The sequence below is a fragment of the Salvelinus alpinus genome, chromosome 2 (assembly GCF_045679555.1).
Source record: "Salvelinus alpinus chromosome 2, SLU_Salpinus.1, whole genome shotgun sequence".
NCBI lineage: Eukaryota > Metazoa > Chordata > Actinopteri > Salmoniformes > Salmonidae > Salvelinus > Salvelinus alpinus.
This window is the reverse complement of record NC_092087.1, coordinates 19,197,690-19,214,070: the sequence shown is the minus strand read 5'-3', so window position 1 is coordinate 19,214,070 and position 16,381 is coordinate 19,197,690. Positions and strand designations below refer to the sequence as shown.

The 16,381-nt window shown below is 42.8% G+C and overlaps 1 protein-coding gene across 3 annotated transcripts in view; it reads left to right on the top strand.

The window, feature by feature from the left end:
- The window catches only part of LOC139555969 (contactin-4-like), a 255,013-nt gene that overhangs the window by 187,339 nt on the left and 51,293 nt on the right, over positions 1–16,381 (top strand). For all 3 annotated transcript variants that reach the window (XM_071369404.1, XM_071369411.1, XM_071369394.1), the window contains exon 9: positions 12,246–12,385. In XM_071369404.1, the coding sequence (XP_071225505.1) occupies positions 12,246–12,385 (140 nt within the window). The remainder of the gene's footprint in view (positions 1–12,245; positions 12,386–16,381) is intronic.

Below are 16,381 nucleotides of genomic sequence, written 5' to 3'. Positions count from 1 at the left end.
CATCTGGATGAAGACGAGGAAGAGTAGTTGTGAAATGTGGTTGTTAGTGTTATTAGTTGTATTCATTTCTGTTTCATTCAGATAGTAAGCTGATGATATCCTCTACTTAATAATGTAGATTTTCAACTGATTCCCTGCGGCTGAATATTTCTGTTTTGGATTTGCTGTCATTGTCATCCATGCATGTATTATTTGTATTATTATTTAACCTTTCTCTTGGTTATTGAGGTAAAATCATCAAAAACATCACTGTCTATTCAGGATGTTTCAAGCTGAGAGAAAAATAAAATAGTTTAGCAAAATTATTTTTGTCCCCCTATTAGGACCAATATTATTGTCACTATTGGCCCCAGCATTAGACAGTATTTTGACCTCTAATAACACAGCAGGAGGTCTCAAGGCTCTATCAGTGGCAGAGTGGAGTCTAGTCTATTTTAGGCCAAATACATTTGCATTTACTATGGACATTCAAATGAAGCTTTGCGACCTTCCGTTGTTCTCTAGTAGTCATACGATGGCATTCTTCATACAAGACGTCCTTTTATTAAGTAAGTACCTGTAGGCTATCCTCACCACTGAGATTTATCTCTACCTTCTGGGGTCTTTCGCTGCAGCATGCTTAATGGCCCATGTACAAGAATAGCTTGTCTGGCTCCCTGCATTTTTTATTACACTTGTTGTTTCATTGTTTATATTCCCACAATGTGGATCAGTCACAGATAAATGCTGGGAAATACTCTAAAGAAACATGGCCGCCTGGACTAATTATATGGAGTATGTTCGCTTTGGTAGCAGCAACGATATACAGTATAGTTATATGGATTGTAAAACAAAGTTTAAAAAAAAAACTGAGCACAGCAGGTGATAACTAACATACATACTTCTATACAGGCCATCTATTTCCGTGTGGGTAAATATTTATGATCTCTTGATTTTCTTCCAAATTCAACTGAATATCTCTCCTTCAATTGGTTTCCCATCTCTATGCCCCTGTGGTGTGTAAGTCAGGCTCTGTCAGCTGTCAGGAATAACTCTTTCTGTGCATTAAACAATTTGGCATTATTTACAACGTGCCTGCCTCCAAGCTCCCTGCAGTGTTGCTCTGGCTGTGAGCTACAGGGGATAGGTTGTCCATATTAGCAGCAGGTCTGTCCTATTTTGATGTACTTTCTCTCTCTCTCTCTCTTGCAGTGCATGCTGGGAGGTTTTTGGAGTTTGAGTGTTTGGTGTGATGGGCTCAGTCCTAACTAATTTTCTTGATTCTGTCCTTGGTCTTTTCTTTCAATTTTTATTTTCTATGGTGGAGGGTTAATGCACTTTGTTTTAGCGGTATCCACAGTTCTTTTTTTTAAGTTAGGGTGGAAGAGAGTTAGTTTCCTGGGGTTTGGAAGGTGTGGTGTGCGCGATGGCTTCTCAGCCTAGCGTGGAGGAGACACTGTCTATACGGCATGGATTCAGGTGCGTTCCTGAGAATGGAGTTGAAGTGGAGGAGGTTCTGCTCGCAGTCGGTGAACAGGTAGGAGCTGAATTTAAACATTCCGCTTCCGGAATAAACAAAGCTGTGGTTGTGTTCATGAAAAGAGCAAATTTGGTTGGTAGACTAATTGCTAGTGGTATATTTGTAAGGGGTGTGTTGGTGCCAATTTTGCCATTTTTTACCCCTTCGACAAGGGTGATAGTTGCAAATTTGCCTCCGTTTATTACGGATGATCAAATCAGGAAAGAGTTGAGTCGTTTGGTAAGTTTGCTAGCAGTTTTCATGTACTGTTGGGAGGTTTTCAGGCAGATGCCGTTAAGCACGTTGTTTCGTTCGGGAGGCAAGTGTTTATGTTTCTGAAAACAATGAGCAACAGCTAAATGTGCATTTTAAAGTGAGGCATGGGGAGGGGCTCTACGCAGGGTTTGCCAGCACAGATAGTCTACGGTGTTTTGAGTGTGGGGATTTGGGGGAAAAGAGCTTTGCGTGCCCACATAAAGGCTGTAGACAAGGTGAGGGCACAAGCGCCAGTGGGGGAAATTGAGGTCAACGTGCAGGGGGCAATGAGATGGAGAGAACAGAGGCTGGGTCTAGTCATGCTATGGATGGTGGTGTAGCGGAGGCTGGGTCTAGTCATGCTATGGATGGTGGTGTAGCTGAGGCTGGGTCTAGTCATGCTATGGATGGTGGTGTAGCTGAGGCTGGGTCTAGTCATGCTATGAATGGTGGTGTAGTGGAGGCTGGGCCTAGTCATGCTATGGATGGTGGTGTAGCAGAGGCTGAGTCTAGTCATGCTATGGATGGTGGTGTAGTGGAGGCTGGGTCTAGTCATGCTATGGATGGTGGTGTAGCGGAGGCTGGGTCTAGTCATGCTATGGATGGTGGTGTAGCTGAGGCTGGGTCTAGTCATGCTATGGATGGGGGTGTAGCTGAGGCTGGGTCTAGTCATGCTATGGATGGTGGTGTAGCGGAGGCTGGGTCTAGTCATGCTATGGATGGTGGTGTAGTTGAGGCTGGGTCTAGTCATGCTATGGATGGTGGTGTAGCGGAGGCTGAGTCTAGTCATGCTATGGAGGGTGGTGTAGATGAGGCTGAGGAGAGTATAGTGGGGAAGTGTAAGAGACTAGGGGGGAGGAGGAGGGTGTCAAGCGGAAAAGGAAAAAGGGGGAGAAGGAGGTGGGAGGGGAGAGGCTGGTGTGGTCAAAGGCACCATGGAACCTTTGCCTGGTGCTGAGGGGGAGGCCCTGACCAGAGAGGAAGGGCAGGTGGTCAGGATGGGAGATGAAGATGAGGAGGAAAGTGAGTCTGAGGAAGGGGATGATGAGTTTCTTTTTCAGACTCCTCTTCAATGGGTCCAGAGCTGACAGCCAGTCAAGCAGAGGGGTCATAGTACACTTTGAGGGAACTGACAAGGTTCCGGAATGAGACAAAGGGGAAAAAAAGTTAATCTTGAGGCTTTTTTTTCTGATCCGAGAAAGTTTGTAAGATCAGTACATGCTATGAAAAATGAGGGGCATGGTGTCCTCTCACCCAGGAAACAGTTTAGGTTGGAGTGGGTCACAACAGTGCGTAAGGGTCTACCTTCAGACACTATTTAGATTAATAGTTTATTTCTGGCACTGGGGCTTTATGAGCTTTGCTATTGGTCTCTTTCTTTGCTGACTTCTCTCCCACTTCTTATGGAGACTCTTCGGGTAGGCTCGATCAATATAAATGGCGCCAGAGGTACGGGAAAGAGGAGTGTGTTGGGTGAATATGTAAAACAAAAAAAAGTACTGTTGTTTCTGCAGGAGACGCATAGTGATGTGGTGAATGAAGTCGATTGGGGGCTCTGGTGGAAAGGGGCAAATGTGTTGAGCCATGGGGCAAATTTTAGTGCAGGGGTGGCAGTCCTTTTTGTACCGGGTCTGTCTGTAAAAATGTGCTCCTCAAAGGTGGTGTGTAGGGGTAGGCTGCTTGTTGTAAAATCAGAAATTAACAATATGGTTTTGTCTTTATAAATGTGTATGCGCCTAACACAGGGAGAGAGAGGGGGGTTCTAGTTGGGTCTTAGACAGGAACTCTCACAGGTTGCGCCTGAGGAGACGCTGGTGGTCGGCGGGGACTGGAACTGTAAAATGGATTTTACGAAAGACAGAAATGGGGAAGAGCCTCATTCAATGTCAGTGGGAGTGTTAAGGGACATCATTAATCAGTTCGGCCTAGTGGATGTTTGGAGAACTAAACATCCCAACACAAGACGGTATACAGTTGAAGTTGGAAGTTTACATACAACTTAGCCAAATACATTTAAACTCAGTTTTTCACAATTCCTTACATTTAATCCTAGTAAAAATTCCCTGTCTTAGGTCAGCTAGGATCACCACTTTATTTTAAGAATGTGACATGTCAGAATAATAGTAGAGAGAATGATTTATATCAGCTTTTATTTCTTTCATCACATTCCCAGTGGGTCAGAAGTTTACATACACTCAATTAGTATTTGGTAGCATTGGCTTTAAATTGTTTAACTTGGGTCAAACGTTTCGGGCAGCCTTCCACAAGCTTCCCACAATAAGTTGGGTGAATTTTGGCGCATTCCTCCTGACAGCTGGTGTAACTGAGTCAGGTTTGTAGGCCTCCTTGCTCACACACGCTTTTTAAGTTCTGCCCAAAGGTTTTCTATAGGATTGAGGTCAGGGCTTTGTGATGGCCACTCCAATACCTTGACTTTGTTGTCCTTAAGCCATTTGGCCACCACTTTGGAAGTATGCTTGGGGTCATTGTCCATTTGGAAGACCCATTTGCGACCAAGTTAACTTCCTGACTGATGTCTTGAGATGTTGCTTCAATATATTCACATAATTTTATTTTCTCATGATGCCATCTATTTTGTGAAGTGCACCAGTCCCTCCTGCAGCAAAGCACCCCGACAACATGATGCTGCCACCCCCGTGCTTCACGGTTGGGAAGGTGTTCATCGGCTTGCAAGCCTCCCCCTTTTTCCTCCAAACATAACAATGGTCATTATGGCCAAACTGTTATATTTTTGTTTTATCAGACTAGAGGACGTTTCTCCAAAAAGTATGATATTTGTCCCCATGTGCAGTTGCAAACCATAGTCTGGATTTTTTTATGGCGGTTTTGGAGCAGTGGCTTCTTCCTTGCTGAGCGGCCTTTCAGGTTATGTTGATATAGGACTCGTTTTACTGTGGATATAAGTACTTTTGTACCTGTTTCCTCCAGCATCTTCACAAGGTCCTTTGTTGCTGTTCTGGGATTGTTTTGCACTTTTCACACAAAAGTACGTTCATCTCTAGGTGACAGAACGCGTCTCCTTCCTGAGCGGTATGAAGCCTGCGTGGTCCCATGGTGTTTATACTTGCATACTTTTGTTTGTACAGATGAACGTGGTACCTTCAGGCGTTTGGAAATTGCTCCCAAGGATGAACCAGACTTGTGGAGGTCTACAATTATTCTTCTGAGGTCTTGGCTGATTTATTTTTTCATTTTCCCATGATGTCAAGCAAAGAGGCACTGATTTTGAAGGTAGGCCTTGAAATACATCCACAGGTACACCTCCAATAGGCTAATTGACATCATTTGAGTCAATCAGAAGCTTCTAAAGCCATGACATAATTTTCTGGAATTTTCCAAGCTGTTTAAAGGCACAGTCAACTTAGTGTATGTAAACTTCTGACCCACTGGAATTGTGATACAGTGAAATAATCTGACTGTAAACAATTTTTGGAAAATGACTTGTGTCATGCACAAAATTGATATCCTAACCGACTTGCCAAAACTATAGTTTGTTAACAAGAAATTTGTGGAGTGTTTGAAAAATTAGATTGAATGATTCCAACCTAAGTGTTTGTAAACTTCTGACTTCAACTCTACATGGGTGAATGTTTTTGGGGCTAGGGTGAGTACAGCCCGACTTGATCGTTTGTACATGTCCAGGAATCAGCGCGATAGGCTGTTGGGCGCTACCATTCTCCCGGTGGGGTTTTCTGATCACCACATAACCATGGACCGGCTGTCTAATTCACCATGGCCCCGGCAGGCATCCTATTGGAAGTTTAATGTAAAGCTCTTACAAGATGCCACTTTTTGCTCAGATTTCCAGACCTTTTGGGATAGGTGGGGGCAGCAGAGGAGTATGAGTCTGAGTCAATGGTGGGATGTGGGGAAAGTCCAAATTTGTCTTTTCTGTCAAAGGTATACAGCTCTCTCATCCTCAGAGGCTAGGAGAGTATTGGGGGAACTAGAGCGTCGTATTAGTGAGATGGAGGTAGAGATGGTGGGGCAAGGCAACGTCGGCCTCCAGGCTAATTTAGCTGAATTACGTAGGGACCTGGGCCGTTTTTTCCAGGTTAAAGCAAAGGCAGCACTTGTAAGAGCTAGGTTCTCCATGCTCAAGGAGATGGATACTCTCAGCTCCTCCTCCTTTGGTTTGGAAAGACAGAGCGGTGAAGCCAAGGTTATGCATTGTCTGATGGGCGGGTGACCTCTGTGGTGGGTGAGATGCATTAGCGAACTGTGGAGTTTTATACTGAGTTGTATAGAGCAGAAATGTGTGATCCTATGTGTGCTCAGGTCTTTGCAGAACTCCCTAAACTTTCTGGCACAGAGGGATGAAATGGACATTCCTCTGTTGTCCCATGAACTGGCAGAGACCATAACCCAAATGTCCCCCGGTCGTGCACCAGGGATAGATGGACTCCCAGTGGAGTTTTATAAAACATTCTGGGGAATAATTGGACTGGACTTCTATTGCGTGTTGAATGCGTCGTGGTAGGAGAGTTGCCGATGTGCTGCCATCAGGTGGCTCTGACTCTCCTGCCCTAAAATGGGGACTTGTGTGAACTTAAGAACTGGAGGCCTGTGGCATTGCTCTTTGCGGACTACAATATATATTCCAAGGTTCTCTCTAACAGACTGAAGTCCCATCTGGACTATAGTACATAAGGATAGTACGATAGTACATAAGGACCAAACATATTGTGTACCGGGACGCTCAATCACAGACAACTTGTTCTTCACTTCTTCGGGGTAGGGGGCAGCATTTTCACTTTTGGATAAATAGCATGCCCAAATTCAACTGCCTGCTACTCATCCCCAGAATATAAGATATGCATATTATTAGTATATTTGGATAGAAAACACTCTGAAGTTTCTAAAACTGTTTGAATCATGTCTCTGAGGCAAAACCCCGAGGACAAACCATTCAGATTTTGTTTTTGAGGTCACTGTCTGTTCAATGGGTTTTCATTGGGACACCAGATTTCTAAGGGACTTGTTTGCAGTTCCCACCGCTTCCACTGGATGTCACCAGTCTTTGGAAATTGGTTGAGGTTTTTCCTTTGTGTAATGAAGAAGTACGGCCATCTTAAATTAGGGTCACTTGAAGTAAATTGTTTGAAAGAGGCACATTAACAGAAAAGTTGCGTCAGTTTTTTCTTTTTGTATTGAACACAGATCATCCCGTCTTCAATTTGATCGATTATTAACATTTAAAAATACCTAACGTTGTATTACAAAAGTAGTTTGAAATGTTTTGGTAAAGTTTACATGTAAATTTTGATATATTTTGTAGTGACGTTGCGCAAGTTGGAAGCTGTGTTTTTCTGGATGAAACGCGCCAAATAAATTGACATTTTGGATATATATCGACGGAATTAATCGAACAAAAGGACCATTTGTGATGTTTATGGGACATATTGGAGTGCCAACAAAAGAAGTTCGTCAAAGGTAAGGCATGAATTATATTTTTATTTCTGCGTTTTGTGTCGTGCCTGCAGTGTTGAAATATGCTACTCTCTTTGTTTACTGTTGTGCTATCATCAGATAATAGCATCTTATGCTTTCGCTGAAAAGCCTTTTTGAAATCTGACATGTTGGCTGGATTCACAACGAGTGTAGCTTTAATTTGGTATCTTACATGTGTGATTTAATGAAAGTTAGATTTTTATATCATTTTATTTGAATATGGCGCTCTGTATTTTTCCTGGCTATTGGCCAGGTGGGACGATTGCGTCCCACCTACCCCAGAGAGGTTAATCAGGGACATGTCAAGAGGTTCTAATGTGAACTTTGGACTTGTCTTTGGACTGGTCTCTTCACATCAAGAGAAGGCTTTTGATAGAATGGATGGACCATGAGTATCTGTTTAATGTGATGTTTGGGAAGAGTTTTTTGACCTCTGAGAAGCTGTTGTATGCTGGGGCGTCATGTATGGTCAAGGTGGGAGGGGGGCTCAGTAGGCCAGTCTGGGTGAGACGGGGCATTAGACAAGGATGCCCTCTATCGGAGCAGTTATATACACTAGCCATTAAGCCTTTTTTGGGCCTGCTACGCAGGAGACTGCAGGGAGTGTGCTGGACAGGCATGGGTGTGGTGACAGGCATGGCAGTGTCAGTGTATGCAGATTACGTTTCTCTGATGGTCAGGGATGGGCAAGATATGCAGGCAATAGAGACCAGTCTGAAGGTGTACAAGGGAGCTTCGTCAACTAAGGTAAACTGGGGCAAGAGCAAAGCTCTGTTATGGGGGTATAGGGCCATTCCTCTGCTTCCAGGGGGTTTACAGTGGGGTTGTGAAGGGCTTAAAATGTTGGGGGTGTACCTGGGCTCGTAGAGGTGGGTCAGGAAGAACTGGGAGGGGCTGTCGCAGGCAGTGGTGTCAAGACTGGCCAGGTGGAGGTGGCTCCTGTCCCAAGTGTCATATAGAGGGAGGTTGCTGACCTGGTGGCATCTTCCCTGTGGTATAACCTGGCTGTCCTCAACCCCCCCCCCCCCCCCCCCCCCCCCTCCACAAGCTGGTGGACTTTTTCTGGTCGGGCCACTCACTGGCTGAGGGCGGCAGTGTTGTACATGACCGTCCACGAAGGTGGACAGGGCCTGGTGGAACTGGAGAGCAGGGTGGCTGTATTCCGACTAAAGGTGGCGCAGAGACTGCTGTACCACACTGATGTTGGCTGGAGGGGCATGCGCACTGCTGAGGAGAGCTGGCGGATTAGGGTTGGACCGGCAGCTGTTCCTCATGAGGCTGGAAAGGCTGAGTATAGCAGTTCTCTCTGATTTTTACTCTGAGGGCCTGGCAGCTGCTAAGGCCCACACGAGAAGGGGGTTTGGAGCCTGGGCTGTGGGTGTGGGAGGAGCCTATCTTCCACTACCCAGCCATCCTTTTGAAATCGGTTCATTCGGCCACCCTGCAGAGGCAAATGATGGCAGCGGGCTTACTAAGGCTGGGTGACCTGTGACTGATGGGAGAGGAGGGGTGGAAAACCCCGGAAGTCCTGGCACAACAAACAGGAATAACGTCTCTTAGGCTGTTGGAGAGATTCCTGGAGGAGGTCCAGGAGGCACTGTCTGAGCCGGTAAGGGGGGTGTTTGAGAGGCCAAAGGGGGAGGGGCCACCAATGTTTGCGCCACTGCATGTGATGGCAGAGACTGGGGACTGGCAAGGGGGTCTGGAGGACTTGTTAGATTTTAACACTCCGAGTCTGGGGGAGTTTGAGGGGGTGGGAGGTAAAACCCTCTACAACCTCTGCATCAAAGTGAGGAACATTAGGAGCCTAACAGGAATGAAGGCACATCAGTGGCAGGGGGTATGTGGGGAGGAGAGTATGGTGGGTTTTAGATGGAGGGGGCTCTACAAACCCCCAGCACCAAAGAGGTCAGGGGATCTCCAGTGGAGGGATCTACATGGAGCCCTGGCCACTAACAGCTGGTTGGCACGGGTTGAACCGGGAGTCGGGCAGGGGGTTCCTTTCTGTGTTATGAGAGAAACTGTGATACATGTGTTTTCTGTGTGCGCCAGGTTAATGCCATTTAATGTCTCTGTTGGAATGTCTATGTGAGAGGTTGGGGGTTGTTTTTACTGTTGGGATGTTTATAATGGGGTACAGCTATTCAAATAAGGAAAAGGCCAAATGTGTGTTGTTGAATTTTCTGTTTGCTCAGGCAAAGTTGGCTATTTGGCTAACAAGGAGGAACAGGGTCAAAGGTGGAGGATAACAGACCCTTTACTAGTATTTAATGGGATGGTCTCTGCGCGCCTTAGGGTGGAATTTGAGTTCTATAAAATGATAAGGAGATATGGTGTGTTGGGGTGGGCTGTCTGTATAGTTGGGGAAAATGTTTTGGATATACGGTTGTAGAAGTGGTGATTTTTTGTGTGGAAGAGGGAAAAGTGAGTATGGTACACATGTATGCAGTACAGGATATATTCTTTGTGTTTTATTTTAAGGGGGGTGAGGTTTTAATGAAATTAGAATGTTTCATTAAAGAAAGACAAATAGTAAAAAGTGTCTCTCTCTGTCTCTCTCCATCTCACTGTCTCTCTGCCAGGTGATACAAATCTGTAATCTTATTTTCAAGTCTGTTTGGATTAAGCCTTTGAGACATTCGTCAGCACTGTGTCGGAATCAGGGAATGGATAAATGTATCTTGTGTACATCAGTATAACCTGCAGCCACAAAGCTGTGAAAGTCTCAGCTTTCTGCCTAGAAAAGAGATGAAGGCATTATTTGAGAGTTTCTTAGCAGTTATATGCTAATGCTTTAATTGGGTTCTTCTGGGTCTTGCACATCTTGTGTTTTTACAAGGTGAATAACAATTATGATTTAATGTCAGTCAAAGCTACATTCAAATGCATCTCTATTGTCTTACTCTTGACTGAGTATTAAAGAGAGCATTTGAGAGAGCATTTTGACATGTCGATATTTGACAGGTATAATGATGATGAGTATTAAATCAAAACACAGGGACTAATGATCATGGATCATTTGCATTCTAAAAGGTTGCCTACTCTGGAGATGAATACAACTAAATATGCATATGCCACTGATTTTAATCAGCAATTTACCTCTGCAGTTTATTTCATACTTTCCTACAATAATTCATATCTCAAGATACTGCACATAAAAACTTTGTCCTAAGTCCTTTTCTCTGATTCCCCTTTTGCCTTTCACCAATCTCCCTCTTTGCTTTAGCTGGTTGATTTGAAATGTTTGGGCTGATTGTGTGCACACCGGGCCTGATGCAGCCAGGGATGGGCTGCCTGCTTTCATTTGGTGATCTGTGACTGAGAGTCGATACGTTCACAGTGGGTGAGGGATGGAGTGAGCGGCCCTGACAAGGCTAAAAAACAACAACAACAATGGGGTCGTGGGGGGTGGAGAGGTTGGAGCATGGCCACGAGGCCCCTCTGTTAGATTGCACTGGCATGGATGTGATGCTAAATGACTGGTGATAATGGAGTCTCAGAGTACCCCCCTCTCTCTCTCTCTGCTATCTCATACGGGGCACTTCATGTCCAAAACACATACTGGCTACCCTCTTAATACCCAGCCACACACACAGACCCACAGACCACACAAACACACATTTTTTCTTCCTTTTTCTCTCACTCTCTTTCTCTCTCTCTATTTTCTCTCACACACACATGCATCACATCAAATACACACAGGAGGGATAGGGATAAATTTGCAATTACTATTGGATTCCTCACTGTGCCATCTTGAAATTGTTGAAAGCAAGCTGAGCTGAGCTGAAGCAGGAACACAATTAGAGTTGGATTTGTATGTACTATTACAGATAAATCACCTCGCAGGGCAGTATGGCATTATTTAGGTTATGTGTAATGGAAACGTATGGTGTGACAATGACCTGGTGTGATAGAGGATTATAGCATCATCCACAACATGGAGTTACGAGGATAGTAAATCTGGAGGTTTATATTCCTCATTTTGCCCCTCGCTAATTCGTTAACCAGTCATGAGGTACTTGGAAGATAGAGTAGGAATCAATGCAGCTCCTGTATAATTACACCATAATTTACTTCAATGGTTTTGGGAGAGGTATTTTATGGCACTGTACTGTACACTCTTATAAAAAAGGGTTCCAAAAGGATTTTGTGGCTGTCCCCATAGGATAACCCTTTTTGGTTCCAGGTAAAACCCTTTTTGGTTCCAAGTAGAGCTCTTTTGGGTCTCTGTTGAAAGGGTTCCTCATGGAACCCAAAAGTGTTCTATCTGGAACAGAAAAGGCTTCTTCAGAGGGTTCACATATGGGGACAGTCAAGGAGCCCTTTTTTGTTCTAGATGGCACCTTTTTTTCCACCCATGGACACACTAATACGTCTGGCTTGTATTAATGAACCTAACACTTGGATAGTCATGTACCATTTACCCCATCTGCTGTATTTTTAGGTTGTACTTCTGTTTAAGCATAAGGTCGATGCAATGCAATGCAAATTGAGCTTATGCTTGGACCTAAGTAGAAGAACCTAAAAATACAGCAGATGGAGTAAATGGTGCATTACTATCCAAGTGTTAGGTTCATTATACAGATGTAGGATCTTCATTTGATCACTGTTGTAGGAGAACTTTCCTGCATAGTAGGACATTTAAAATGTGTAGTGTATTTGAGGTTTAAAAAGGCTTCTGAAGTTTGTAATTTCCACTTTTAAATTTCAGACTTGAAAAATGTATCAAGACCTGCAAACATGTCTATAATTATAATCCACATAATTCAGAACTCCAGTTGCTTCAGGATTATTTTCCTGCTGTAGAAAACTAGCTCAAATTAAGATCCTACATCTGTATGTGCTACTGAAATAGATGACGCACATTTATTTTAGTATAGGATCAGTATAATTATATGTATTATATAATTTCAAAATACTGTACATTATTTTAGAAATATAAGGAGTATAGGCTACCTGTGAGATATATTATCTGTGTGAGTATGTTCTAATTCACCACAATGTTTTTTTGACCATGCAGCCCCTCCACATCTGATAGAGAAACCTGAGGATGTGCAGAAGCCCATTGACGACTCTCTAGTGTGGGAATGCAAGGCCACCGGGAAGCCCAAGCCCTCCTATAGGTGGATGAAGAACGGAGAGAACCTGGAGTCACTGGAGGTGAGACCTATATGGAGTGAAGTATACAGTATAGATGCATTAAAGAGGTCAATGGAATGCAGACAGTGTGAGATAGAATAAGGATGCTGGATTGGTGCACATTCAACAAATCTGCTCTAACAAAGTGGATATTTGTCAAATCCGTCATGATTGATGTATTGTAACAGGCCCACAATGTGGTTGCTAAAATCCAATGCATAACATTTAGAAGTTGTCCCTTTTCAGGTATAGAGGAAGTGACTGCTAAATGCTAACACCCGTTCGAATATGCTGGTAGCATAGCTAGCATACAGGAATCGGTCGTGGTAGTTAAAGTCATTTTTAACTGTAATGCAGTGTATAGGTGACGATGACATGAACATGTATTGGAGTTGACATCTATACAAGCATTATACTCTGATTTTTACCTCAACATAGTGTAAAATAAACTTTGAAACAATAGCGTAAATGTAGGCACATTTTTTGGGCTGGGGGGCAATGAGGAGAATCGGGGTGTTTCCCCCACGGCATCTTTCCCCCACATGTTTCCATGGCATTTCCATTGTTTTTATCGAGTTTGATTTATCTCTTTACCTAATGTATAGATGCTCAGAATTTGTGCTGATTCAGGCGGATGCAACGTTGGTGTGTTCAGATAAAAAAGCATCATGCACAACAGACACCATTCTCATTTCACTGCAGATAGTTTTATGAACTTAAATTACTGTCATAAACCTTACAAAAGCAGTGTGCACCCACTTGGCTTGTTCAGCCTGCTTTCCTAGTATATGGGTCCATGGTTTACTTCCTGGTAAAAACAAAGAGATCTAAACACAATTTGGCTAGATATCACCTTTATTCCTTTAGTGCATGGCTTTAAACTGTTCAGTTCCCCACAACAACACTTATCTAACAGGATTTTGATTATCCTGAAAGTGTCTACTTGGCTCTGGTTTGTTGTATACAATTTTATGCTGGTCTTAGAGCGCCGTAATCTTCTGGTAAAATCTCTCTTCTCAGAGTGAAATCATTACTCCTGTACCACCAATGGAGAAAAAGGAGAAGAGCCCCTTATAAACACACTGACTTTTGTGCATCCTAGATCAACTGTAGCTAGCCAGTTATTTAAGCAATAAGGCATGAGAACCCGGGGATTATTGTGTGATAGCTCCCGCCTAAGGGCGGTTCTTTCTTAGGCCCAAGGAGGTTCAATTGTTTTATTGCTTTTATATATATATTTTTATATTTTTAATATTAACATGTTTTCATTAAAAACATTATTTTAATGAGTCAATTTGTTTTATTTCATCTTTCCACCAGATGATATAGTCCGAGAAAAAGTCAGTTGTTAGTGCTGAGGTGCTGAAGACGCTAACAGAACAGGCTAGTTGTTAATTCTCTTCTCATGTTTTGACCTAGTTGTTCATTCTATTCATTCCATATAAACAAATTATTGGCATGTAGCTACCTAGCAGAGGTTCAATGATGATGGGAGACAAGAACTTCAATACATAATTATTTAATAAATAATGTATAAATAGGCAACAACCAGCTGATTGTCGATTCAATACTATAGCTATGGAGGATAGCTAAGCTAACGTTACTTCTCCTTTGCTAGCTAGCCAACTAAAGCTGTCACACAATCACATTAATCAGCTGAAATGACAGCAAACTATGTGCATTTTCGTTTGTTTTACCTTTGTTTCTGTAGCCAATTCTTTGGATATATCCATTTATAATGATCCTGATAAATGAATTTGCCTGGATCAGATAAGCTGTCAGTATTGCCACGCTCAAATGCATGGCACGGTGGAGATCGCAAAAAAAAAAGATTGGATAGGCACACAGCTTATATTAACCCCCGCTCTACCAAACCTAATGCAGGTTAGTAGCTTGGGGAAATATGTCTAGATCTTTTATTCCAGGGGAGATTAAGTTTATACAGTAAATTGACTGGCTGGTCTGTGTGACATTGCATGCACATTGATACATCTAATGGAACTGTTCATGGGCATGTAAGGGACATTTTTATGTTTGTGCTATTCTATAAACCAATTTCTGTGTTCATGCAAGTGGTTGACTGAACAAATCCTCCTCTTATCAGTAGCTACAATTTGGCAGTATGCCCAGCCAAACCATGTTTTGAGAACAAATTAAAGATATCTCAGTTTCAAGGTCTCAGCTTAGAGAGGAGAAGCCTCGTGAGGTGTTGGTCTGTCACATTATGAAACAGTATTGGTCAGTCACATGAATGAAACAAAACGGTAATGATTAATTCATTATGCTAAATCATACAAATATAACTTGTCTGTGTATAGCCGTATATAAGACAACTGCTGGGTCTGCCCAAGCAGAGCTCCTGATTGACATGTGTACTATGGTGCATTGAGTTGGTTGGAACCTCTCCAGCGCGCTGACAAGTAAACAATGATTTATTTAAGCTTTGAGTGTCCCTGTGTAAGAATTTCCACGACAGGCATTGTGATGGTACGACTCCCTGCTATTAACCAATCAACTTCCAGGATCCAAACAACCCATTTTATAAAAACACATTGACTATTGTGCATCCTATACCTAGTGTACTATAGGCACGTGCCTCTCTCAGATTACCCATAATGAGCACAATAATGAGAGCTGAACACATACAGTAGATACTGTACAGTGTAGACTGCAACTGCAAGGTTATTTGTTTAGCATCCATTACGGCTTTGTGGAAATATGATTCAATATACCTGAATGGGAGTGCGACAGGTCCCCTGTGCTACAGTATGTGGCCAGGATATTTGCTGGAGATTGATGGTGAGCACTCAGGCACAGCTTGGACGAAAAAATAAACAGACTTTATGTAAATTTTCTTCATTATGCAAAATGGTCACAAACAAAACAGAGGGTATCGATCATTCCGTCGATGTTATATATGCAGGAGAAATGTGAGACGCAGGCCTGTTTTATTGTTACCAGAGGCAGTGCTCCAAACAGCAGCAGCAGGCTCTGTCTCTCTCCTTTGCCCATAAAGCCAGATTAGGGTTGCCTTCAGCTGTGCATAATTAACAATCTGTCTAGTCATTGCATCACATTTTATTAAAAACCTTTACAAGGTCTACTGAAATGGTTTGCATTGTTCTATCGCTTGGTGAAAGAAAGGATTAGATTAGGTAACAAATTTACCCCCATCTGTTTGAGGGATTATTTTACTCAAAGTTGTTTTTATTTCCATACACTCTTAGAAAAAAGGGTTACAATAGGGTTCTTCGGCTGTCTACATAGGAGAACCCTTTTGTGTACAATGTTCAACCCTCTGTAGAAAGGTTTCTAAATGGAAACCTAAAAGATTCTACCTGGAACCAAAGGGGTTCAACTTGCAACTAAAAAGGGTTCCTCAAAGGGTTCTCCTATGGGGACGGCCGATGAACACTTTAAGGTTCTAGATAGCACCCTTTTTTCTAAAGAGTGTAACATATAATTCTAACACTTCTAGTTCAACTGGACAGGTTTGGGGACCATCTGTATCTGATGCCTCTGAGTGTGTTTGTGATAAAAGGTGAGACACATCGATGTGTTCATTCTCATGGACTAGGATTTCCTTAATATGCACATAAATGGGAGGATTAGTAATGTACTTGGATAATTAGATTAATCAAGCAGAAGTGTTACATTGTTTGAAATGTCACCAGCAACCAGTGCAGCTTCATCAATCTGATAACTAAAGGTCATTCATGGAGGGAGGGCAGGAAAGGGGAAGATATACCATTTGGTGTGATTCATTACAGTAAATCAATATGGACCTTATCTGCTTGTGCTGCTCATTTGGACATATGAGCTGACTGCAATGGCTTATGATATTACCTTAATTTTTGCAAATAACTTCAAGTTTGGTCTGGAGCTAAAGTGCATGGGTACACAGTAGACTATGAATAGTTATGATACTGTCAATAATGTTAATGCATTTCTCATACCTGCCGAGAGGGACGATAATCAAAAACAACAAATTCAAGGTATCTCAAAAACCACAATTAC